Here is a 26,034-nt window from a genome sequence, read left to right as displayed (position 1 = left end):
AATTTTAAAATTTGATGAAATGAATTTGAATTAAGTGAACTAAACTTTGAAATTGATGAGTATTGAAGTGAACTGAATATGAATTTAGTGAACTAAAATTGTGATTTGATGAACCAAATTTGAACTTGGTGAACTAGACTTTGAATGTTGGAGAACTGAATTTGATTTTGGTTCACTATAATTTGAATGTTGGTGAACTAGTTTTGAATTCTAGTGAACTAATTTGATTTTCCATGAACTATATTTTGGATTGAAAAATGAACTAAAAGCGGAAACAATTGAACTAATTTTCAATACAAATTTGATGAAGAGAATTAGATTTGCGTGAACTAAAATTTGAATCCAAGTGCACTAATTTCTAATTTGATGAAATGAATTTGAATTCAATGAACTAAACTTTGAAATTGATGAGTATTGAAGTGAACTGAATATGAATATGAATTTTGGTTCACTATAATTTGAATGTTGGTGAACTAGTTTTGAATTCGAGTGAACTAATCTTTTTCCATGAACTATAGTTTGGATTTTAAAAAATATTGAACTAAAATCGGAAACAATTGAACTAGTTTTCTATACTAATTTGATGAACAGAATTAGTTTTGCATGAACTAAAATTTGAATCCTACTTAACTAATTTTAAAATTTTGATGAAATGAATTTGAATTCGGTGAACTAAACTTTGAAATTGATGAGTATTGAAGTGAACTGAATATGAATTTAGTGAACTAAAATTGTGATTTGATGAACCGAATTTGAACTTGGTGAACTAGATTTTGAATGTTGGAGAACTGAATATGAATATTGGTTCACTATAATTTGAATGTTGATGAACTATTTTTGAATTCGAGTGAACTAATTTTATTTTCCATGAACTATATCTTGGACTTAAAAAAATGAACTAAAATCAGAAACAATTGAACTAGTTTTGAATACAAATTTCATGAATTGAATTAGATTTGTGTGAACTAAAATTTGAATCCAAGTGAACTAATTTTAATAATTGATGAAATGAATTTGAGTTCAGTGAACTAAACTTTGAAATTGATGAGTATTGAAGTGAACTGAATATGAATTTAGTGAACTAAAATTGTGACTTGATGAACCGAATTTGAACTTGGTGAACTAGACTTTGAATGTTGGAGAACTGAATTTGATTTTGGTTCACTATAATTTGAATGTTGGTGAACTAGTTTTGAATTCAAGTGAACTAATTTGATTTTTCATGAACTATAGTTTGGATTAAAAAATTGAACTAAAATCGGAAACAATTGAACTAGTTTTCAATACAAATTGGATGTATAGAATTAGATTTGCGTGAACTAAATTTTGAATCCAAGTGAACTAATTTTGAAATTTGATTAAATGAATTTGAAGTGAACTGAATATGAATATGAATGTTGGTGAGCTAGTTTTGAATAAAAGTAAAAAAAATTGATTTTCCATGAACTATAGTTTGGATTAAAAAAATTGAACTAAAATTGGAAACAACTGAACTAGTTTTGAATACAAATTTGATGAACTGAATTAGATTTGCGTGAACTAAAATTTGAATCCAAGTGAACTAATTTTGAAATTTGATGAAATTAATTTGAATTCAGTGAACTAAACTTTGAAATTATGATGAGTATTGAAGTGAATTGAAATTTAGTGAACTAAACTTTAAAATTAATTTGAATTCAGCGAACTAAACTAAAATTTAGTGAACTAAACTAGTATTGATATTAATTTGAATTTAGTGAACTGAACTTTAAAATTTGAATCCAAGTGAGCTAATTTTGAAATTTGATGTAATTAATTTGAATTTATTGAACTAAAATTTAAAATTGTTGAACTGAATTTGAATTCACTTGAAATAAAATTTGAATGTTGGTGAACTAGTTTGGAATTCAAGAGAACTAGTTTGGTTTTCCATGAAGTACATTTGAATAGTTGTCAACTCACAATTGAAAATGCCGTGAAGTACTTTTTAATACAAATTTGATGAAGTGAATTTGAATTTTGTGAACTATACTTTTAAAAAAGTTGAACTAAAATTTGAAATGACGGGAACTACTTTTGAATAAAATTTTGATGAACTGAATTTAAATTTTGTGAACTCAATTATGAATCCAAGTAAACTAAATTTGCAATTGATGAATTGGATTTGGAAAATGATGAATTGATCTTGGATTTAGTGTACTAAAATTGAAATTTGATGAATTGAATTTGAATTTTGTAAACTAAATTTTGAATGGTGGTGAAATAGCTCCAAAATCGATTGAAAATAATTTTGTTTTAAATTCTAGTGTATTTTTTTAGTAATTTTGAAAATTGATGGTATGGAAAATTAATTTTTATGAGATAAATTTTGAATTGTTCTTGAACTAGTTTTGAACTAATTTGCTTTCATGAACTAAACTTTTAATAATGTGAACTAATTTATCTGAATTATTTTTGAATACTAATGAACTGAATTTGGATTTGGTGAAATAAAGTTTCAATGTTGGTGAACTAGTATTGAATTCAAGTGAATTAATTTGGTTTTCCATGAACACCGTATTATTTTTCAACAAAAGCAGTTGTCCTTTCCCAACATTTCACAATTGTAGATGAAGAAAGCGCGAACCATGACAAAAACCAAAAAATTGACAAGTTGCAACCGCTTGTTACCTATCTCTCTTATAATTTGAGTGTCGATCGAAGAGTAAATTATGAAGGGCGGTCACTCGACAGAGATGCACAAAGAAATTGTACATTCGCACTTCATGAGCCATCACGCATTTTCATCACATGCGTGAGGCCATGTGTAAAAGTATCGCCAAACCCAAGCATGACCATCACTACCATGCTATTGACAACGAGGGGCACATTCTAAATCAGTTGTGCCGGGTAATTAACTCGATAGATAAAAAGAATAACTGTGAAACATGAAAAAGCTAAAACCGGCTTAAATCAAACATTGACATCTGTTTATATTTGAGGTGGCAAATATTTTAAAACACATGGAAGGGACAAAAAAATAAAGAAAAATACAGGAAATATAGTTCCACTTTTAGTAAAACAAATATACGCTTAGTATGCGCAGAGATTGCAACATAGATACTATATAGTTCACGAAGAAAATATAGTTCCACTTTTAGCAAAACAAAAGATACGCTTAGTACGCCCAGTAATTGCAACATAGATACTATATAGTTCCTGAAGAAGAGTAGATATCCAAAAGAGTATAGCAGTTGCTCGCGGGTGACATATGTTTAAACAACTAGTACTATCTACTACCATATGATTACAGATGAAACTATTGCAGACATGAAAATGCATGCTCTTCTCCGATCAATTACACATTCAAAATGTTTGCAGATGCATCTTGCGGAAAAAGTCAATTTGCTATTGGCAGATCTTCTTCCTTCAGCTTGTTCAAAGTGCTTTTGAATAACTTGAACACAGATATCATCCTGTACTTCAGAATGTTGGCCTGGGTATAAAGACACTATACACAAATTATGAGAGATAGAGGAACAAAACTTGAGAAAACATTTTAAAGTACTAGAAAAAAAGTACTACAGAACTAGATCACTGACTTATTACAGGAAGCTGCAGAGATAGTAAACACTAAAAAAAGCTTGACTAATCATATGAGCATGGTGAAAAAATTACTGCTGGGAGGACATGTGACAACACATAACAAGACCTAAGATATTGTCGGTAAAAGAAGGATCGATAGTAAACAAACTCACACTTCAAAAAAATGAATAATATCAATTCCACCCATGCATGCAATGTACATAGACAAGTCCTAGCTTTTAAACAAAATGGGCATATGATTGGGACTAGCATTTAGTCTTGCCACATGGAAAAGTACCCAAGAATTGTGCCACGATCGAACAAAATCAAGTCATGTCATCCCCTAGTAAGCTAAGAGAAAGCACATGTAGTTTAACGGACTTCATGGTGTTCATTTGGCAGAAAAATAGGGCCAGCAGATGTCTCCAACTTGCAACACATCAAATGGCCTACCTCACTAGTTTGTTTTGGATTCAGTTTTGCACATACAGAAAAAAAATTAATAAGGCAAAGAGTTTTCAAGATATACCACACTGAAAGTCTTCATAGCTTTGCCTTCAAAATTTTCGATGTACAAAGGCAGATAGTGGCCTGAGTCATGCCTGCATAAAGAATAGCAAACACAGAAAAAAAATGAGGATGAGTATCAAGTGTGATAACAGCAAGTAGGAGGGAAAAAAGTAATAAGTATGGAAAACAAAGGATATTATGTCTCAATAATTTCTTACCAAGTTGTAGACAAGTTCTTCTTGGGTAGTTCCCAGAATGGTGCCACAGGGATCAAAAAAGTGAGATCTCTCAAAGAGAGAGTTAATGGAAAGTATAACCCAATGGTTTGATTTTATAGCATGGAAGTATAATTGTTCAACAAGAAAAAGCAGAATGAGTATAAAAACAAATAGAATAGATCTTGCTTAACATTGAATAAGTTGAAAAAGATTTACCAAGTCTTGCTTCCAGAGGCTTTCTTCTTAATTAATCCTGTCAAATTCTCGTATGCACGAAACTGGATCAAATAACTCAGGGGGAACCAACAATTTATTCTGTGAACAACAAAATGCAAATTAGAAAATATCTCAGTTTGAGTGTAAGTAAAAAGAAAAATTGGTCAAAAGAGAAGCAAATAGGCAGTTTAGAAGGAAAACCCACAGTGAAGTACGAAGTGAAACAGTACTTCTTGACAGAAGGCTTTACTTCAGATGACATCTTTGATTCGTAGTTAAGAACTTGAATAAATGAGTTCATCACTTCATCTCCAATCTCACCCCTCGCTTTAAATGAATTTAAGTAATTCTCATAGCTTACAGGAAAACCCTCTATGTCAACAAAAAGAGTGCTGGACAGAATAAAGAAGCATAACTAATGTTAAAATGAGAAAATGGATCTTAAAAATATAGTTTAACAATTAATAAAATACATATGCAACACTACGGTGGCCAAAAGAAAAAGTTAAACATCCTTTTATAGGGGTATGAACATTGAGATGTAAACTAAATTAGTTTGGTATCCATATGATTTCTTTTTAGTCTAAAATTGTATGAACTACAAAGTTTTTCATCTCAACTACCTTTGGTTGATCCAGAAAATTGTTGGGATTACATAATACAAATATGAGGAAAAATGTCTACAACTAATTTAGTGCATAAAATTGCTTGCACATTAGAAAATGTCTACAATTATTTTTCTAGGTAGATGTCTAGACTAAAAAAGTTCTCATAAATTAATGAATAAGAAACGATAAAATAACTAAAGGAATAAGAGAATTAACTATTCTTGGAAGATAGGCTTCCTCAGATATTTGGAAAAGAAGATATCCACTTCACGAGAGATTTTGAGTTTCTTGGGTGGATCGGGGGATTGAAGTTTAGCTGCTCTTTTCTTTCTGTTCTTCTTTTCAATTGTATTAGTTCCTGTACTCGGTCCAGCTTCTGCATTATTCATTGTAGAATAGCCTGCATATCACAGATATAAAAAGTTTGAACATTAAATGATGCAATGCGCCCAGACTCATAATACAAGAAAATGAAGAACACAGAAAGGAAAAAACATAATAGGCAAGAATTATAACCTTGTTGGATAGCAAAGTCCATGTTCATTGGGATTCCTACACTTGTATCACAGTGAGAGGCTGGTATGTCTTCATTAGTCGCAGCAGCAGGAGTGATAGGAGAATCATCCTGAATAACGATTGGAGTCCCTTGGGAGCGCTTCACACTTTCATTTGGAGAAGAGGAACTAATCAATATAAAACTTCTTTTTGCATTAACTCCACTAGAAAATTTGATATCAGGTGCTTCAGTCGATAGAAAAATTTCTTCCTGCTGAGAAAGGAAGTTGAAATGTTGTTGTAAGTTCAATCGAAATTAGGATTGGGAAAAAAATTGAAAAACTTCAAGCAGACCTTAGGTTGTGAAGTAGTTGGTTGCTCAACAGAGTTGGTATTCAGAGGTGTACCATTGATAGGAAAAAATGGTGTTTGGTACGTCGAATTCAGGACAGAAATGTTCTGGACATAAGGAAACACACAGAATTCAGGCAACCAGTTAACTAACCAAACGACAGTAAGCTACATGCAACATTTGTTTCAAATAGAAAGGTTCCACATAAGTTTACTTGCAAATCCAGTATTATAACTGCTTCTCATGATAAGTCATAAAAAAGACTGGATGGTATTATCAAATTACCAAAAAACTATAGTAAATTCATCTGCAATCAATACTACACTATTTATCCACTTAATCTATAATATATACTCCTGCCGCATTCAAATTGGGCATTTACAAAACCGACTGGGGATAATGAGCGAAGTCGATATGCTTAGAACCAGCGCTACTTGACCGAATATCCGTAGCGCACAATATGCTAAGCACCAGTGCTAATCTTAAGCTCTGACAAAAAACCTTAAAGTTATGGTATTCTAGAAAATTTGGTGTTTGGTACACCGAATTCAGGACAGACGTGTTCTGGACATAACGAAACACACAGAATTCAGGCCAAAAAATGAAAAGCATGAGAAAAACAAAAATAGCACACAAACATAATGAGCAATACAAAACAAATACCTCAAATTTTGGTCCGATTGGCTCGTTCTTAACTACATCATTGGAGGGGACCTGGATTATAAAAATGTTAGTAAACATGACACTCCTTTCAAGAAAACACTTAGATAGGAACTACAAAAGGCACAACACAAAAAAATACCTCTGATTTCAAATGTGGCTCTGGTTTAAATTTTACATCTGGTTCAACTTTTGCAGTGCAACTGGGACCTTCTGAAATGATATGAGGACTTTTTGAATCAATTGACGTGTTCTCATTGAGAGCTTCAGGAACACTATTGGCATTGTTGACCTACAATTGACATTGCGAATAAATGTTTAGCTATATAAGATAAAAAAGACAACAAAGAAGAAAACACACAAAAATGAATGATTCTACTCATAAGAAATACCTCCACAGAAGGAACTGAATTAAACACACCAGCAGCATCAGGAGCATTGTTAACATGCACCACATTTGCATATGGTGTGCGTGATATGTCTCGCAGCTACAAATTGCAGTTTAACAAATGATGAAAATAAATACTGGAATTAAAAAGATAACTCAAGAAACGATATACAGTATATGATGCTTACTGGTAAAACCCCGTAATTTTTCCTAGACTCATAATTCCTATCAACCATTGCGAGATACTTGAAATCTTCAGTCTTAACATGACATATCCGAGGAAGAGAATAATCCACAGTTGACTGATGATTCTCAATAACATCAAGATCAATAAAATCCAGATAAATGATCTGCCATTTAAAAAGTAAACAGGTCAGTAAAATAAAACGTGGAGACATAGAAAAATAGTGAAACTGAATATTGAACTTACTCCTCAAATAGGAAGACATCCCCCAATATATGAAGACTTGTTCATTTCCTCAACACTTGGTCTGTTCATGATCATTTCAAAATGACGCTCTGACTCCTCACGCATGAAATCCAGTGCCAGTTGCCCAAAGTCAAGTGAAGGGATAGCAGAAACATCTCTTAGAGAGTACAAGAACTTCATGTTACCAAAGCAGTATGATGCAGGGCACAAAATAGATGGTAGGAAATAAAATGCGAAGCTCCTGATAAATCCATCTTCTGTCTCATCACCAAGCATCACCTCCTCTATTTTGTTGATTGGCATTTTGTTCCGATGATCAACATACTTGTTCCTTAACTCTGTAACCTCTGCCTTCACTTGGGGATCGCCGCTACTGAATACAAAAGGCACGGTGCCACCAAGGAAATCGAAAATTTTGTCAACCATATCTTTAGTAATCTTGATAATTTTATTCTTATGCTTGAAACAGGGCTCTTTACTTCCAAACATATGTTGATCTATCCATTCAAGCAGATTCATTGGAATGTTAGGTTTCTTTGGCATATGAAGCAGAGTTTCCATTTTGTACTTTCTCACATGGCCTAACTGAATATCACTAAACTGCTTCACAGTTTTGTTCCAACGCTTGAAAGACAGTCTGGTAATGTATGTAGGATTGCATGACTTCCTAGGGACACTCGGGCTACGAAAAAAATATAACAACTGATAAGACGGTGCAAAAACTAGAGAATAAACCAACAAAGATGGAATATGAAGAAAGCATAGCCCGAGTATCACAAGAAACGCGAGAGGACCAGCAAAACAAAGCAGCTATATTGAACTATATGAGTACACACATAAAAACAAGCATTTAGATAAAAATGATTAGTTGAGCATGTACTTCAAGACAAATATGAGAAGAAAACATGTTACTACAAAGAAGGAAAAATATGTGATCGACATAAAAATTAAGAAAAGGCACAAACTAATCATTCAAACAGGACAACTTACAAATGAATAGACAAAACATCTGGTAAGACCAAGACCTGACATAAAAATAGTTTTTCCAGCAATTTGATCTACTTTGTACTATACCAAATTCGAAAGCTACAAACTGAAAAGAGAAAAACTAACATACCACCTGAGTCATTCCAGAGACCTCGTGGACGATATTCAGTTGGTTCGTCCCCTTCTGGTTCTTCAACTTGGCTAACCCCACCTCCTTCGTGTGCTGCAAATACAGGTTTAACAACAACTATTAACAAATGAGCACTACTTATGAATGTATGACATTGCAGGTAATATAGAAAACCATAACATACTAAAGGGATTGGACAAGAAACCATAGAAATAATAAGAGGAAATTTTCTGCAAATTCAATATCTAGTTCAAAAACAAAAACATTTGTGCTAAAGCTCATCTACATGTGTCGTAAGTATAGCACATTCTAATTCCTAGGCCACTAATTTTATGTGAAGATTTGAGCGGGCATTTTCTGTTATCTTTTTCTTTTTTCTTTTTGCTATGATTGAATAACTAAGATGTGCAATAACTAGGGCACATCTAGATGTGCCTTAGACAACAACTACTACAGACATAAACGCGAACTAACAAACAGTAATGTGCTAAGGAGAATTTGTCAACAAACCATGACAAACTAAATGTCTCAAGTTGAAGTTAACTAAGTAAAAACAAATGCACTACACCCTCAAAATTATTACATTACACCCCACAATCTACTATTGATTTATACTCCAATACATGTCTGAGCACTCTCCAATCTCACAAGATTCCTACTCAGAGCCAACAACTTCTTAAGTATCACAAAACCCCTAGTAAATTTCAACTATGTTATGCATGCCGATGGGTACAAAAACAGACAGAACCACATAAGGGGAGATGAATTCGGATGCAACAAGACAATAAATCAAATAGCAGATTCATTTACACAGATGGCAGAGGCACATGCATCAACACATGGGAGATGCCATCCGTAACATGAGATGAATTCACACGCATCAACAGGATGCATTTATACACATGCAAACATCAGATCTAAAAAAGGGGGCGAAATTTTCTACCCCAAACCCTAGATACCAGAGACACCATCCATCATTGCACACGGCTAGATCCACGCTTAAACAACAGCAACACAAGAACGAGCACCACGAAAACACAAATCATAACCGAAGACCTAAGGGGAATTAGGGTTAGAAGAAGAACGAACCAGACGAATCCATCACGCGACGGAGGAAGAAGAACATAGGAGAAGTAGTCGATGCGCCAGACGTCGGATTAGGGTTCGTCGATGCGCCTGATTCACCTGAGGATCGAACTCAATCGTCAGGGGAGAAGAGAAGTCGTCGGGGGAGAAGGAGAAGAGGAAACAGGGGACGACCACGGGAAACAGAGGAAAACAGGGGGTCGGGGGAAAGAACTGGACGACCACGGGACGGGGGGGTGGGGGAAATCGGGTTTTAAACGGGCCGGCCCACCTAGCACCGCTGCAGGCGCCGGTTTGCGGAAACAACTAAAACCGGCGCCTGTGGCGCTAAATAGGAAATGCCGCGCTATATAGGAGCTCCCGTTTGTTGAACGAAAGCACACCCTATTTGAATTCGGGCCGGCCCAGGTAGCGCATGCTCCCTCTTCCGGTTTTGGGAACATTCCCAGACCTGCTTTTTTGTTTTTCTTTCAGTTTTTTCATTTTCATTTTCGTTTTTATTTTATTTATTCTTTCTTTTCCTTTGTTCCTTTTATTTTTTTTCATTTCTGTGAACATTTTTAAAATTTGTGAATAGAATTTGAAAAAGAAAATCATCAAATTCAAAATGTGGTCATTGAATTCAAAGTTTTTTTCATGATATTAATAAATGTTTGTCATATTCCAAAATCTTCATCCATCTCAAAATACGTCCATACATTTAAAAACTGCTCATACAATTCAGTAAATATTCTTGTATTTAAATTTATTCATAAAATTCAAAATAATGTTCACCAAAATAGAAAAAATATTCAAAGAAATGAAAATTCGTTCATCAAAATACAAAAACTGTCCGTCAAAGTCAAAAAAAATACATTTTTGGAGATCATAAACATTTTTGAATTCGTGAACATTTTTTGAAATGCGTAAGTATTTATCCCGAACTTTTTTGAAGAAGCAAAAGAAAGAAAACAGAAATGAAAAAATAAGCAAGGGAGCCCCGCACCTGGGCTGGGCCAAGTTACCTCGTTATCATTGCACGGGTCGGGGAATAGGTGGTCCCTATTCTATTGGCATGGGAGTATGGCAATCCAGTTAAACGGAATATTTCAATCTATTAGGTTCAGTTTTTCAAATCTTTAGTGATCAAATTCAGGTTCCGTTCTTAGAAAACTGATATTGTTATAAACAGTATAAACTGAACCGAAATACACCGAATGCCACGAGAGAATTAGGCGTCAGCAGTACATTTCATCGGATGAGTGAACCTCAACCTATATCCCAAAACTGAGATCGTCTTCCCTGTGCTACATATGCACACCGCACACGCAGTTGCCACACGCTTTGCGCTGCCATGAGCCATGTGCCCAACCATGCACGCCTCAGGTCGGCTCACACGCTCACGAGCTTCTTGCCGAGGATCATGTCGTCCGTGGTGAAGTCGGCCTCCTTCCTGAAGGTCCCGCGGCCGAAGTCAAGGTTGTACGAGTCCGTCAAGCCGTCGAGGAGGTCGTACTCCGGCGTAACCCCGAGGTCCTTGCTGGCCTTCTCCACCGACGCGAAGAAATGCTGCCATCGTTGCATCGTTCAGTGTCAGTCAGCAACACTGTAATAGCTGTACTTTTTCAGGGCATGATGTAGAAGAAATACCTGGTCTCTGAAGGGGAAGGCCTTCTTCTTGCCGAAATCGAAGTCCTTGGGGTTGTAGTGGATGATCTCCGGCTCAGGGAACCCTCCAGCCTGCATTGCATATCAAGCACCATGCGGAAAATGATGTATAGTTAGAAACTAGGCGAATAACCCATGGATATAGAGTGGTTTGCATTGCAAACGAGGAACAGTTTGTTAATGACCTTAGCGCATGCCCGTGCTAGCCCGTCGAAGGTGACGTACTTGCTGCCGGAGATGTTGTACACCTGCTTGCTCGCCTTGGGGTTGCCGAGGACCTTGATGAACGCCGTCGCCAAATCCTGTTGCAAAACCAAGCTCAAGATACAGAAGATGGCTTAAGGCAGCAAACCCGATAGCAGCAATTCACCGCATGTCAATGCAACGACCTTGACGTGGCCGAGCTGGGTGATCTGGTTCCCAGCGTTAGGGATGGGGATCGGGCGACCAGCCTTGAGCCGGTGGAAGAACCACTCCTCCACGGGGTTGTAGTTGAGAGGGCCGTAGATGTAGACCGGCCTGATGGACGTCCAGTTCACGCCGCTCGTCTCTAGAAGGCTCTCTGTCTCCAGCTTTCCCTTATGCCGGCTTTTCGGGTCCACGGCGTCGGTCTACCAGATGGATGGGGATGGGCACGCTTGCCACGAGTCAGTAATGGTGACGACTTTATGTTCACATTCATGTGAGTGGTATGGAATTACCTCAAAGTGTGGGAGCAGGTCTGATTTAAGGTAGACTCCTGCCGATGAGCAATAGATAAACCTGAAAATAGAACCAGAATGCTAGATAGTTCAGGGCACAGAAATTTGCAAACGTTTTGCTTTGCATCCGATCAAGTAACTAGCTTACTGTTCCAGGTTCGGCAACGCTTCTAGTATGGGGGATACTTCGGTGGCCTCACGCCCTGAAACACCATGACACAAAAGAGTTACAACATTTGGGAGATATCAGATGATAGTTTCAGTTGGGGAAGTGCCATTTTGCATTTCAGAAGCAATCTTCCAGTGTTATAGTACTAATTGACAGGCTTATTTGCACCTGGTTAGTAGTTATGAACAAACATTAGTGTGGTACCCGAAAGATCTATTTAGTATGTTGTAGCCTGACAGCATTCAGGTCAATGTGATCGCATCTAATCAGCAAAAAGCTGCTCTTGGTGGTTGAAGGACCAGTTGCCTAGCCAAAGGGATCTAGGAGACTGTTGACCACGCTGACATCTTCAATATCAGGGAGGATAAAAATCACAGCATCATCGGCATAGAGCAAAGTTCTATGCTTAACCATCCACGAACCAAAGGGAACAAGGATGCCTTCAGACCGGCGAGCAAAGCAAATCCATGATGAGTATGAAAAGGAGAGGCAGGAGGGGATATCCTTGCCGAAGGTCCCTCCTATGAATGATGTACTCCGAGAAGGATCCGTTAACCAGGTTTTCAGTGCTCGCCGAGGATAACAGATTGTCGATCCAATTTCTCCATCGCAGACCCCTACTGCTGATCCTTACATGCTTGTAACTACTCCATGTAATTTAACTTCCCTGCTTAATCAATGAAATACGGTGCTGCTGTGTTCATAAAAAGAGTATATTGTAGCTCTCCGGTTTACCATTAATATCATAGACGACATTGAAGCCCTTAGCAGAAAGGCTGGTCTTGACGAAATCAAAGTCTTTCCTATCACCTTTCAAATGCAGCACCTATACGCAAAAACCATCCTAAATATCATGAGTGTAATGCAAATAAGGCTGAACAAGTGACACAAGGACAGGATAGTAGGAAACGCCATACCTTGGAAGAGAACTCTGCATACTCTGCATCTGATTCACCTGGCAACTGCTGGGTTATGGGTGCCTTTCCTCTGGTGAACAATGTGACCTGACAAAATTCATCTTTTCACTTCATGCATGCAGATTCTTAAAATTGATGTGCTGGTACCCTCAAAACATTACATGTCATAATAATAAAATAATTAGCCTAAGGAGCCATTCTTTGGATCAGAAATGTATGCACAGACTGACCTGGTGTCCCTCCTGGACAAGTTTCCTGGAGAGGAAGAGACCGATGAACCTGGTGCCCCCCATGATCAGAATGTTCTTGGAGTCTGCAGCTGCTGCCACCTGCATTCTCGCCCCCCTTGGCTGCCATGACCTTCTCCTATTCTGCCAAAGAGAAAACTCACCAGCCATTTTTAGTTTGATCATCTTATCCTCGAATCAAAGAAAGCTCGTGTGTTCTATTGATCACCTGGGCTGAGATGGAGATGGCTGCGCCGCCGAAGTCGGAAAGAGGGGAAGATAGGAAGAGGCTGCTCTTCAGGGAGACACTCGCCGCCGCCATTTCTCTTCCCTTCTGTCTCCCCTCTCCCTGAGCTTGTGCTACTAAAAAGATGAAGTGCAAACAAGAGGAGAGGGCTTTGTTTGCCTGTCCAGGATGGCGGCAGTATATCCCTTGTCTGAAACTTGTGGCTCGGTGCGTGCTAATAAGAATGAAAAATGAGTGCTAGAGATTGTCTTGGCTTGTGTGGAGGGGGGAGCCCGCCCTATCTATCCTCTGTTGGATCCTCTCCTCCCATCCTTTCTCGTGTCCACTTAATGGGCAGCAACATTCTGATCAACTGATGGCGACATTTGTTTTCCTCTTCTCTTCTTCTGATGTCAGTCAAACATAGGAGAAAGGCAGCTCCGGCACATACCTCATCCCCTCCGACGTGACCTCTCCCGCTCCACCCCCTCCGTTTCCGGCGAGATCCGCCATCTTCGCCGTCGCCAGCGAGCGACTCCTGCGTACATTGTTCGCATTTGAGCTCGATTGGTCAATGCCGAATCGAAAACAAAAAAAATGGATCGAACGGTTTATTAACTGATTACTTGCCTGCGCGCTGCCGGCGGCCTCCTCGGTCTTCCGCTCTCTCCGGATGGTTCGTCGGTGCAGCCAATCGGCGGAGAGGCCGCCGAGTTCGTCGGCCCAGAGCCACCCCTGCTGGACGGAGGAGGCGCTCGCGCATCCACCAGCCCAGCGTCGCCCCCGCGTCGCCGGTCTCTTCCCGGGCCTCGCGCAGACGGCGACCCTGCCTCGCCACCATCACCGCAGAGGGAGAGCCGCTCGTCGTACACATTGGGGGCGCCAGCAGCCGAAGACTGCGCCGGCGTCTCGCGGCCGCCGGAATCGTGGGAGAACTTGCGGTGCGAGGAGCACGTGGACTGTTAAGCTAGATGGGAAAACTGACCGGTGGGTCCCTCGCTCGGTGCTAATCGCTCGAGCCCTTCGGTTTTTGCTAGAGCCAAGCCAACGCGCATCCACACCCCGGGCTCCGTACACCTGACGGCGGCGGGCGCGGCCGCCGGAATAGTGTCAGGACTTGAGAATGGATGCGAAGAGCGCGTGGGCCTGTTGATGGTATAATTTGGCTAGTTAATATATGAACAGCCAAATTGATTCAATGATTTATCAAGCTGATCGGTTGATGCATTTTTTAAGTATTGCAACAGGAATTTTCATGGACAACGAAGATGCAAGTTCTAAGAAGGATCGGATGCTAAGCTAAACAATGGGCGTGGAGTGCATGGTCTATATATCTACGTGTGCGGAGAAGTATGCTTAGTGTTGATGGCTATTATCCACGTTGATTTGCGACATTGCCGGAGTATTTTATTATGTTTTTTTGAAGGTTCAAGGTATTTGTACGAGTATGCTTAGAACTTGGGCTACTATATTATCTGGTGAGAGCGACGTGGCCGGAATATTTAATTGATAAGGCAAGGTGTGTATACGGTCAGAAGGGATCGCCATGCAGGTTAGCCTAATGTAAAACGTCAAGTACTATACATGGTAGCCCAATTAGGATGACCTGATTAGATTCTAATCGGTTTGATTTTGGAATTCAACTCGTGTACGCCAAGTCCTGCCTTGTATACGTCCAAGTCCAGCGTGCCTTATATATAAGGCCATGGCCGATTGGAAACGCCCCCAACAATCGATTTATCAATACAAACACTACTTTTTTACGTACGTTTTATCTATTGTTCTTTTTCTGCTGAGCCCTAGCGGCCCTACGGTTTGGTTCAACTTTGCCATTTTGCGCTGAAAAGCGGCCGTCTCTCCTCTACGAAAGCGAGGGATCTTTGTTGCTTTGCTCGGAAAGCAATCGTTCGTCGTCACAAAAGTACGACGGTTATCTTGGTGTTGCGCGGCGATTTCCCGTGCCAACAGGGCCGAGTGGGGCCTAGGGGGAGCTAAGGTTAGCTGACCGGTGGGTCCCCCACCCGGTGCTCATGTCACAGGCGGGATTTGATCATCCACCTAGCCAGCCGTACAATTTGGCGCAGCACGGGGATGGGGAAGCCGTGGGGTGCTGTCCACGGCAACATAGAGGGCAGCCGCCCACACCCCGTCCTCCCCGATGAAGCTCCATTGCAACCCCAGCTGCGAGACAAAGCTGCAACGTAGCACCGACGGTGTCGGTGAAGCTTCATTGCAGTACCAACGACGCTCCAATGCCGCACTGGCGGAGCTCCATTGTAGCCTAACGATCCGGCGATGTGCCGACTAAGCTCTATTGAAGCACAACCAACGCTCCATTGCAGCCTCGAGCGACCCTCATTGCAGCTCCGACAGCGCGGTGAAGCTCCAACGCAGCACCAATGGCACGCCGGTGAAGCTCCATTGCAACCAAAGCCGAGGGAGGTGTATGGGTGATGCGTCGGCGAAGCTCCAATTGAAGCACCACTGACGCTCCATTGCAGCTCGGGTGACACTTCATTGCAGCCCCGACAGCGTGACGAAGCTCCAATGCAGCACCGTCGGCACGTGAGTGAAGCTCCATTGCAACCGGAGTTGAGGGAGGTGCCCCGTCACAACAATGGTGTTGCTGCAAAACGCATGGGTTGCAGCGTGGGAGTGATAGTGGCGAGCGTGAGCCTTTCATGTGTGGTGCTCGGAGTCGCCCTCCCCCCAACCTTGCTGCAACCGCATCATTCCGGTGTCGGTGTCGCCCCCTCTCCGGGGCATGGCGAGAATGCAACAATAGCGGCCATGGTGAGGGTGCAAACAACGGCGGCTGTTCACCCCTATCATTGCAACATTGATGGTCTTGGGATAGAGTAGCGTCATCTGTCGTCGACAGCGCCCCTCACTATTCCTAGTGTGGTCGTGGTGCTCCCCATGGGACCCTAGGCCTCTCCTCTAGTACTGACGAATGAGGAAAAGGAGAAAAGAGAAAAGCCGTGTGGAGTAGAGAGATGTGCCGGAAGATAAGGTTGGAGGAGGAGGCGCACACAACAGATGGCTTACGCGAGCAAGAAATCATCCGAATGAAATGGACCGAGCTCCTATTTGATGCGCATTGTCAGCACGCCCTTTTGGGGCAGCCAATACGCGGGGCATGACGCACCCTGTTTTTTCCATTTCGTTTTACTATTTTTTATTTTCTGTTTTTGTTTTTTCTTCTTTAAAACAATGCATGATTTCAAAAAATCTCAATTTTTAAAAAATTGAGTTTTGAAAAATGTTCAAGAAATCATAAAATATTCGTGGCTTCAAAAAATGTTTGTGATTTAAAAAAAGGTTGCATTAAACATTCTCATGAACTTGATCAAAATATTAACGAATTCAAAAAGTATTCATTAATTTTGAAAAAAGTTCATACAAATCAACTAATGATTGTGAACTTCAGAACAAGTTCATGAATTCAAACAAAATATTCATGCATTTTGAGAAAATGTTTGTCAAAGAAAAAATGCTCATGAATTTAAAAAATTGTGCCTAGATTTTAAAAAATGATCTTTGATTCAGAAAATGTTCGTTGATGTAAAAGATGTTCACGAGTTTTAAAAAATGTTAACAATTAGGTAAATGTTGGCGAATTTGTAAAAAATGTTCACAATTTCATAAAAAATGTTTGCGAAATTAAAAAATGTTCACAAGTTCCAGAAAAGTTAACGAATTTGGAAATATGTATGCAAAATGGAAAACAGAAAAATGAAATGTAAAGAAAAAGAAAAGGGAAAAAAGGAAAGGAAATTGAACAATAAAGTAGAAAAACTAACATGAAAAACAGAAAGAGAATAAATTTAAAAAGGAAGAAAATAACAAAAAGAAAAAAGAAAAAAAACGAAAATGAGCTAGTTGGGTTGGCCCAAAATGTGTACTTTGTAGGAGAGCGCGCAGGAGTGGGGTGGGGAGGAGGGGGGGGGGGGTACACTCTAGGTCGCTAACCATCAACCTGCACGCTGAATAGGGTTGGTTGTTATAGACCTGGACATCTGGGACGACACAACAAAGCCTGACGCACGCTTAAACGTGCATGCGACGACATGGCCCACCACGACACATTTACACGTCGTGTCGTGATAGCCCTGCGTGCTCCGCTCAAGGCCGACACATCACATAAGGTAAATGTGTCCGCCTGACCCAACACGCGTGCTTTTAGATCAATTTGGGCTGTTTTTAAGAATTTGGTTTGTTTTTTGGATCTATATATCAACAAAAATAAAAAACCAATTACAAAAACAAACAGATTGTGTTGTGCTGGCACGCGGAATGTGGGTCTCGCCCAGGAGTCCAAGCATAGCCCATGCGTGTCATGGACCAGGCACGACCCGTTCAGCCGCGTGCCGAGCCAGACATATCACGGGTCAAGCATGTGTACTAAGGGCCCGGCTCGTGAGATTCGACCCAACTGGCCAGCTATAGTCTTTTTTTTAGGCCAAACTGGCCAGCTAAAGTCGGTCACTATGAAATATATCATCGCGAATGCACTCCAGGGGGCCATCAGCCATGTACAACAAGTCAACAACTAGAGGATGACTCACGCTTTGTTGCGCCATAGTTTGGTTTTGGAATTTATTCTGTTTTTTCTCTCAAAGCTTATTATTGTAATTCACATTCCGTGTGTATTGCGAAGACGGGTGAGCAAACACGGACCCCAAGTGTGGCATTTGATTGTTTTTTTAGGGGTGGGCGGTATTTGGTTGGTCCTTACGATTTTGGGAATGCTTCGTTTCTTTTTCTTTTTTTTTCTCTATCTATTTTTTTCATGTTTCATTTTCCTGTCTGTTTTTATATTTGTTTTATTTTTATTTTGCAATTCATGAATATTTTTCAAATTTATGAATATTTGTGAAATTGAGAAACATAATTTTAACTCTTAAACATTTTTTCAGGTCAAATGTTTCTTCAAAATTGTGAGCATTTTACAAAAACCCGTGATTTTCTTTAAATATTTGTGAACATTTTGTAAATTTACAAACACTATTACACGTCACAAACAATATATCTGTCTCAGTAGGTAGCATACCCATGCACACAACTCTTGTAGTTGCTCATCAATCAGCTCACCCAGGTTAACTACAAGAGTTGTCACAGCACGCAAGTTTACTACCATTCAGACGACTGACGCGCAAACCTCTAATCAAGAGACTCCCCGGGTACAAGAGCCCAACATAAATTCTACCATGTTCCTTTTACAAACTCCAAATTTCAACTTCGTCTTGGCTCCATTTTGTACACGCATAACTGAACTGAGCTCGACGTCAGTTTCTCTTTCCCTCGTATCCTTGCATTCAGTGAGTATCATCCGGCAAAACATGGCATGCCGTGATCTTGTCAGAAAGACAAGCCGAAATGTCTGATGAACAAGGAGACAACTTGAAGTAAATTAAGAGTCTGAAAAACCTTTCAGATGGCACTGTCTGAAGCTTCTTGTCAGCATTTTTTTTTAGCAACAACAGGCTTGGGAGATAGAACCGTTTCTTCCACTAGTGCAGCCATGACTCGGACACAAGTCTGTTGTGGTCACTGTCACTGATAACCAAAAAAAGAAGTTTCAGTTTTCAGGAACAAAGATACGAGTATTTCTTTGCGACAAAGGAACATAACTTGTATTTTAACAATAACACGCAGTTGGAGTGTTACGTACTACTCTCTCCATAAAGAAATATAAGAGCGTTTGGATTACTAAAGCGGAGGGCGTATAAATGTAACCATATCCAAAGATAGAAATAAGGATGGGTACACTTCAGCAGCGTGATTGCTGTGGCAATAAAAATGGTGCTCAAAGGTTTTCCTACGTGTTGGACACTGTACATGGATATGTTCGGGTGGATCAATCATATTTTCGCCCCCCCCCCCCCCCCCCCCCGCCCCGACTCTTTTTCATTGTCTTATATAGTTTGCAGTGAAAAACTAATGAAAAATGGGTTACACAGTTTGGAAAAAAGAAACAAAAAAAAAAAGACTTTGACAGTGCACATTGTTCATGCATTCAAGCAAAACAGACTTCATATTTATTAAGGCAAGACATAGAGATGATATCAAGAAGCAACATTATTCAGAGAAACAGGTCAAACTTATATCCATATTCCTTTTACACACTAACCATTATTCAGGGGAAGAAAGAGGAAGCGTCGACTATCTTTCTCATGAGATTGTTAATTACCTTAGTTGGATGTGATCAAAGCCCCTTCCCTGAATTTCTTGTCCATGACGAAATACCAATCTCCTATCATTGGTTTGCAGTAAGATATCAGTAGGTTCCCGCAGTACAGAGATCCAAGCAGTAAATTAAGCAATTGAGGACGGGAGAGTGGAAAGTGGAGCTACCTATTGTCGCATAAGGGATGTGGGAGATCTTGTTCCATTCAGGGCTTCCATGTGTTATGATCTCCTTCTCCAGCTCCGGATGACATCCCGTAATGTTCAGCTTTTTCAAGGAGGAGGGCAGATATGGAAGTGACCGGAGTTGCCCAGCACCAAATAGCCATAGTTCCTTGAGAGAGCAGAGGTCTTGCATGCTCGGTGGGAGCGATCTCAAGGAATCTGCTTTGGTTATATCCAGGCCTTGGAGGGATGTGCGGTTCTGTAGCAGCCATCGCTCAGGTAAGCTCTCCATCTCTGACCCATTACTAATGTCTAAATATTCAGTGTGGCACAGACTCTTGAGCGGCTCAAGAAGCAGCAAGGACGGCAAATCAATTTTAAGAGAACATATCTGCAGTGAGCTGCCGGTCTCCACCAGTTGCTCTTCCTCACCACCAGAACCAAAACCAGATGCAACTCGAGTTAGTGAGGTCCCAACAGCCTCCGTGAGTTTACTGCACCCGACGATACTTAACCAGATGAGAAATGGAAGTGATCCGAGTCCTCCCAGGGATGAGAGGTTCTCGCATCCATCTATGTAAATGATCCGCAGGGATCCGAGACTCTTGAACACATCCATGGAGGGGAGAGATACCAGGCTCGAGCAGTTCTCCAGCTCGAGCCGAGATAAGTTGGTGAGCAGCTGTAGTGACCCAAGTAGTGAAAGTTCCAGATCACCACACTGGGCAATTGTTAATTCCCGGAGTGACAATGGCACGAGCTTATCTCTTGCATCTCTCGTCGTCCTCAACTTTGGACATGTCTTTACTTTCAGCTCCTTAAGTTCTTTCATTTCTTCAAATGGTATGGACGCAGACTCCAGCTGTATACAATCATCAACTTTTAGGACACGGAGAGCTCCCATGTACAGTTTTTGCTCCAAAAGGCTCCCTTCCAGCGAAGTTAAACATGGACAGCCGGTGATAATTATCTCTGTCAACTTAGATGATTTGGACTCAATGCTCTCACTTGATATCTTGCCAATCATAGGAAGTTTGGTCAGCCAAACATGTCGTATTTGCAATGATACTAGGCTTGGAGGTAGAATAGGTAATTCCCTCAATTTTCGGCACTCAATTACTACCAAAGTATCAAGGCTCTGAGGTAACAACAACTCCATGGAGTTACTGGACATATCAGATGGTCGACCAATCTGCCGTAGCTTAGGAAGGTGGTCCAACATTAGAAGCTTCAACAATTCTAACTCACCGAGAGAGGGAAGGTATTCCCAATTTATACAGCTTATCAACCTGAGAGATACCAGGTTTTTGACAGAGCGATTCTCAATCCAAAATGGAACCCTGGGACCCTCATAACCCTGAATTTGCAATACCTTTATATTAGCATGTGGCTCAAGGTGGTCAAGAATCAAGCCATCTGTCATGATTTGCTCAGATTTCGACCACTCTAGACATAACTCGTCAAGATGTTGTTTCTCCTTCAACTTGGCATTCTTAGCTTCTTCATAATTCCTAACATTCTCAAGACCCTGAACACCCAATTCACGGAGATCTCTTAAGCTCCCAATTGCACTTATTTCATTGCATATTCTTCCTCCTACCTGGTAGTCATGTAATTCCTGAAGAGAAGTGAGCCTGCTTATGCCGAAACAACCAAATCCATGCACTCCATATGATACATATCTCAAGCGTTCAAGGTTCCCTAAGTATCTCACTTCATATGTTTCAGTCTCCAAACCCATACCACATCGAAGTACCATCAAGTGATATAGTTTGGCAACCCCACATATTGTGTCTGGTGATATTTGATGCAAGTAGATATAACGAAGATGTTTCAGGCTAGCAAACTTGTCAGCAAAAGAGAATGTGTTTCTCAATTCTGAATGAAATAGACGCAAAGATTTTGAGCTCTCAACAACCATTTCAACAGCACAAACAACGTCATTTCCAACCTCGCATTCATTATAAATGATAATAGTGCGCAGATTCTTAAAATGCGAGAATCTTTTGATCTCATCAGCAGAGAAACTATGAATATTGACAATGCATAGGTGACGGAGTGTATCCTTTTCATCTTTAAGCTGGACAGGATCATCTATTTTTGCACATTCACCAATGGACACATTCTTTGCTAATTCATGCATCAAATCATGCATTACATAACTTTCTTGTTTCAACGCACTAGATTTGGATTTCAGATCAAAAAATGACTTTCTAGTTAGCTGAGACAAGAACAATTCTGCAGTAACCTCCAAAGTTTGAGTGTCACTTGCAAACTCTGAGATCAATCCTGAACCAATCCACAATTGCACTAGTTCTTTCTTTTCAAATTCATAGTCTCGCGGAAAGATGCAACAATATCGAAAGCAAATTTGTAGCTCTGTTGGCAGGTGGTAGTAGCTTAATCTAAGAACCTTCATAATGTCTTCTTCGGCTCCTTTGAAATGTTCCAGTCCTTGATGCAAGAATCTGCTCCAGTATTCAAGTGATATGTTATCTTGCAAATGCTCCCCGACAACCTTTGTTACCAATGGACATCCTCTTAGTTTCTTTGAAATTCGTTCTCCAATTAATTTTGCATATACATGGTCTCCCGCATTCAACCTGGAAAAAGCATGATGAATGAAGAGCTCAAGATTTTCATCTTCTTCCAATCCTTTTAATGTCAAACACTGATCCATTTTGACTCCCATCACTATTGCTGCCATGTACGCTACAGATTGCATTCGGGTTGTCAACAAAATTTTGCTCCCAGCGGTGTTCAGTTTTCTCATAGGAGCAAATAACTTCTCCCATTCATCTCTTTTCTTATCTTCCCAAACGTCATCCAAAACTAGCAAAAACTTAATAGACTTGAGTTTCTCTTTGAGATACTGTTGTAGTGGTTCCAAATTATCAGTGTTTGGTTTTGCGCCTGTAACACATTCCAGTATTTTACTTGTCACTGATGTCGCATCAAAGCTAGCAGACACAGTAATCCAAATGATCTTAAGATGCTTCCGTACCTCATCTTGTTCGCATATACTCTGAGCCAAAGTAGTCTTCCCCATGCCACCATGACCGACCACTGAAATAATGGGAATATTGTTGATCATTGTCACCCCAGTCTCAGTTTCTGCTAATTGAACTGGCGTGTTCATCAACCATCCAATAATCTTTTCTTTCTCCTTTTCTCGTCCAACAAATTTGGTTGCACTTAATGTCGAACCCGTCTGGCGATCATTTTTCACCAGCTTCGGCACTTGTTGTTGGCTGCTGGTGCTAGAAGAGCGCCCACTGAGATGGTCTGTGAGAGTGAGGAAACTGACCACACCTGCAGCGGCCTTGTCTAATTCATGCACAAATTTCATCAATCTCTTGACGGTGTCACCATGAGTAGATTTCTTGTGAGTCTTGTTGAAGACAGGTCCAATCTGAACGGATCTAACAAGCTTGTGGTTCATCTTATCAAAAGGAGAACCCCACTCACTAACCTTTCGGTCCTTGGCCTTGGCCTCGAGCTCGTAGTATTCAAGCTCGTCGATGGCGTCTTCTGCAGCCTCGACTACATCCCTGAGCTGCCAGAGCCATGCCTCTAGGGCGCTGCTTTGCTCCCTGACAAGTTCCGGCTTGACGACATCAAACACCGCTTGGATGTGTGGCATGGCCAGCAGGAGCCGGTTCTTCAACTCATCCATGTCTTCGGATTTGAAGTATTCATTGATGTAGCTGAAAGCCTTGCTGACCAAGAAAGATATAGCCGGAGTGGCCACATACTTTCCTGCAAAAGCGAGTGGAGCAGAGACAGGTATGTCCATGGATGGATGGTTTTCTCTCTGTGTGTTCGTGTGTGTGTGTTCGTGTGAGATGAGAGCCACCAATGAGCAAATGATAAATTCTGCTCACCCTGGTGCTGGAGTAGGGGACATGTGGTGTTTAAACCGAAATTTCGATTGCTATTGTTCCATAAACAAAACATGGCACCGTTAGGCAGTCACAGTCAAAGGAAGTTTCCACGATGGTCCAGCGAAGCCGGCAGCCCGCCGGCATTGACCAAATTGCCGGCGAAAGACTCCCTCCAATGAAGTAATAACCATCCCGCTCGGCAGAAAACATCAGTCTCCAAACCTCCTCGCGCGCCGCCGTGCCTCGTAGTCGCTCCACTCTCCTTCTTCATGTTGTTGCTGGCTCGCATCGCGAGGCTACCACACAACAAGGACAACGCCGCCAGAGCTCGGGCAGAGGACGCGAGGGGGAGGAAGATGGTTACCCGACCGACCGCACTCCGGTCTCCGGAATCGGCCCCGCGCTGGATCTGGAGGGCTAGCCGGCGACGACGCGAGGAGAATCGGACTCTCCTGCAACTGCAACCCCCGTCGGTGGTGCTAGTGCTGACACACCCGCTCGATCGGCCGCCACATCTGCTGCTATTGCTGCGGGATGACAGCAGAGGGAAGGCGCTCGAGGGGCGCGTGGAGGGAGAGGCGTGGCGGCCGTGCGGGGCGTCCATCTGCTGCCGTGTGGTGTTGTCCACAGACCTGGCCATGGGCAGCCCTTACTGGACGGCCCGAAAATCCCGGGCCGGGCTGAGCCCGAGTTTGCCGTCGGGCCGGGCTCGGGACTGCACAAAGCGAGTTTTTAGCCGTAGTTGGACCGGGCCGTGTCGGGCTTTCTCGAGCTTGGGCTGGGCTCAGGCCTGATTTTGTAGGCCCGTGGCCGGGCCGGGCTTGGGCCTGCACAAAGCGAGTTTTTAGCCGTAGTCGGGCCGGGCCGACCGGGTCATGTCGGGCTTTCTCGGGCTCGGGTGGGGCTCGGGCCCGATTTTTTAGGCCTAGTGGCCGGGCCAGGCCGGGCTCGATCCTGGGTTTTTAGCACCGGGCTTTTTTGGCCTGGCCCGACCCGAGATATGCCCAGGTATAGGTGTTGTCCTCTCGTGGAGTTCTGCACTTCTGCTACGTCTCCTATTGTGTGTGACTGATATTGCATTTAATTACGAGTAGTTTATTTAGGGATCATATTTGCATGGAAAAGTCTGAAAAAAAACCCTTTGACCTCGTACTTCAAGTTTGAGTCGAACTTTGAACTCGAAATCCCTGAAACTGGCACACTAAGCTCTCGGATATAAGAGTGTGTTCCATGGCTTGATGATGTTCCTTCTAGGTGTAGTTGCAGCAAATGTGCTACTCCCTCCCTCCCTAAATATTTGTCTTTTTACAGATTTCAACAAGTGACTACATATAAAGCAAAAAATGAGTGAATTTACATTCTAAAATATGTTTATATACATCCGTATGTGGTTCTCCATTTAAAATCTCTAAAAGACTAATATTTAGAAACGGAGGGAGTAGGTAATTAGCAAGATCAGTGAATGTAACGGCCTGGTGCCATATAACAGTGAATGTAATGTGAGATTTTGTAACACTGAATTAGCTAGTTTGCGTTGCATTTGACACCCTTTTGCAAGATCAACTAGTAGACATAACACTGACAGCATGGCAATTTATAAGATCAGTGAACTTTTGATGCATTTGACAACTACTTATAAGATCAGTGCATTTGATAGCAACCAACAAAACATAACAGCAGGTACATGGTAGTTGCACCAGACAGCAAATTCTAAGATTTTTTTTGCGAATAACAGCAAATTCTAACATACATGGCAAGTAAGCAGCAGAGATTTGACGGTGCCATTTCGCACCCATTTTCCACATAAGTATCACGCAAATAGCATCAAGTCACAGTGACATAAACTGTTCGTCTAGAGTCTATACAAACCAAAATGATAAACACTGGTACATGACCATGCCGACATAAGAATTTAAATCAAAAGGACATAACCAAAAGTCCAATAGTATTGAAATCTCTTTTAACATACTAATAATACCATAGAAACACCAGTCAAGCAGGCTCAATTCTTTGATTTGTTTTCCTTGGCTTAGACAAAAAAAATTTCTGGTAGCTTTCCGCTTCGATCCACTTGTTCCTGCTTCTGCTTGATCTTTTCCTTTGCTCTTAGCCTCCTGGCTTACTCTGATCTGAGCATCAATTTTTGCTTCCTGGTGTAAGAAATAACAGTACATAAGAATCTCAAACAATACACAAGCAATTTAAATAATGCACAAGTAAATGGAAAGTGAACAAGTATTTACCTTGGTTGCCTTAATTTTCTTTCTTGTTTTCTTCAGGAATGCA

At 41.0% G+C, this 26,034-nt stretch overlaps 3 protein-coding genes across 46 annotated transcripts; all 3 read right to left on the bottom strand.

Moving 5' to 3' along the window:
• Positions 1-3,149: 3,149 nt before the first annotated feature.
• Positions 3,150-9,853, bottom strand: LOC109759666 (uncharacterized). 44 transcript variants are annotated; one of them, XM_040388792.3, is made up of 15 exons: positions 9,627-9,853; positions 8,541-8,630; positions 7,421-8,102; positions 7,179-7,340; positions 6,995-7,090; positions 6,745-6,894; positions 6,606-6,656; positions 5,945-6,049; positions 5,612-5,864; positions 5,312-5,495; positions 4,693-4,879; positions 4,488-4,586; positions 4,272-4,291; positions 4,073-4,145; positions 3,150-3,469 (listed from the first exon to the last, which is right to left on the bottom strand). In XM_040388792.3, exons 4-12 carry the CDS (start codon positions 7,224-7,226, stop codon positions 4,515-4,517), a joined length of 1,146 nt encoding a protein of 381 aa, XP_040244726.1. In that variant the 5' UTR covers positions 7,227-7,340; positions 7,421-8,102; positions 8,541-8,630; positions 9,627-9,853; the 3' UTR covers positions 3,150-3,469; positions 4,073-4,145; positions 4,272-4,291; positions 4,488-4,514. The 44 variants fall into 44 exon arrangements, with proteins under 44 accessions (XP_040244726.1, XP_040244727.1, XP_045084257.1 ...); XM_040388793.3 differs by having other exon boundaries at positions 3,150-3,454; XM_045228322.2 differs by having other exon boundaries at positions 4,272-4,586; positions 8,538-8,630; positions 9,627-9,722; positions 9,798-9,848.
• A 914-nt stretch (positions 9,854-10,767) lies between these two features.
• LOC109759665 (chloroplast stem-loop binding protein of 41 kDa b, chloroplastic) lies at positions 10,768-14,658 on the bottom strand. Its single transcript, XM_020318486.3, has 11 exons — positions 14,141-14,658; positions 13,514-14,048; positions 13,288-13,428; positions 13,058-13,144; positions 12,876-12,966; positions 12,120-12,174; positions 11,972-12,032; positions 11,660-11,881; positions 11,456-11,572; positions 11,253-11,342; positions 10,768-11,171 (listed from the first exon to the last, which is right to left on the bottom strand). Exons 2-11 carry the CDS (start codon positions 13,604-13,606, stop codon positions 10,995-10,997), a joined length of 1,134 nt encoding a protein of 377 aa, XP_020174075.1. The 5' UTR covers positions 13,607-14,048; positions 14,141-14,658; the 3' UTR covers positions 10,768-10,994.
• Positions 14,659-18,457: 3,799 nt separating this feature from the next.
• LOC109759675 (putative disease resistance RPP13-like protein 1) lies at positions 18,458-24,888 on the bottom strand. Its single transcript, XM_020318505.4, has 3 exons — positions 19,868-24,888; positions 19,704-19,766; positions 18,458-19,069 (listed from the first exon to the last, which is right to left on the bottom strand). The coding sequence occupies exons 1-2, from the start codon at positions 23,658-23,660 to the stop codon at positions 19,705-19,707; spliced, it is 3,855 nt and encodes a 1,284-aa protein (XP_020174094.2). The 5' UTR covers positions 23,661-24,888; the 3' UTR covers positions 18,458-19,069; position 19,704.
• Positions 24,889-26,034: the final 1,146 nt, after the last annotated feature.

This window comes from Aegilops tauschii, chromosome 5, assembly GCF_002575655.3.
Source record: "Aegilops tauschii subsp. strangulata cultivar AL8/78 chromosome 5, Aet v6.0, whole genome shotgun sequence".
NCBI lineage: Eukaryota > Viridiplantae > Streptophyta > Magnoliopsida > Poales > Poaceae > Aegilops > Aegilops tauschii.
This window is presented reverse-complemented; position numbering and strand designations above follow the sequence as displayed.

Coding starts and splice junctions, on each gene's coding strand:
- LOC109759675 (XM_020318505.4), bottom strand. CDS start 23,660: ATGGACATACCTGTCTCTGCTCCACTCGCTTTTGCAGGAAAGTATGTG. Junction 19,767..19,867: donor CATCCCTTATGCGACAATAG/GTAGCTCCACTT, acceptor AACCAATGATAG/GAGATTGGTATTTCGTCATG.
- LOC109759665 (XM_020318486.3), bottom strand. CDS start 13,606: ATGGCGGCGGCGAGTGTCTCCCTGAAGAGCAGCCTCTTCCTATCTTCC. Junction 12,175..12,875: donor TGTCGTCTATGATATTAATG/GTAAACCGGAGA, acceptor ATGGTGTTTCAG/GGCGTGAGGCCACCGAAGTA. Junction 11,882..11,971: donor ACCTGCTCCCACACTTTGAG/GTAATTCCATAC, acceptor TCCATCTGGTAG/ACCGACGCCGTGGACCCGAA.
- LOC109759666 (XM_045228320.2), bottom strand. CDS start 7,226: ATGGTTGATAGGAATTATGAGTCTAGGAAAAATTACGGGGTTTTACCA. Junction 6,657..6,744: donor AGCCACATTTGAAATCAGAG/GTATTTTTTTGT, acceptor TTTATAATCCAG/GTCCCCTCCAATGATGTAGT. Junction 6,050..6,605: donor CAATCGGACCAAAATTTGAG/GTATTTGTTTTG, acceptor CCTTATGTCCAG/AACATTTCTGTCCTGAATTC.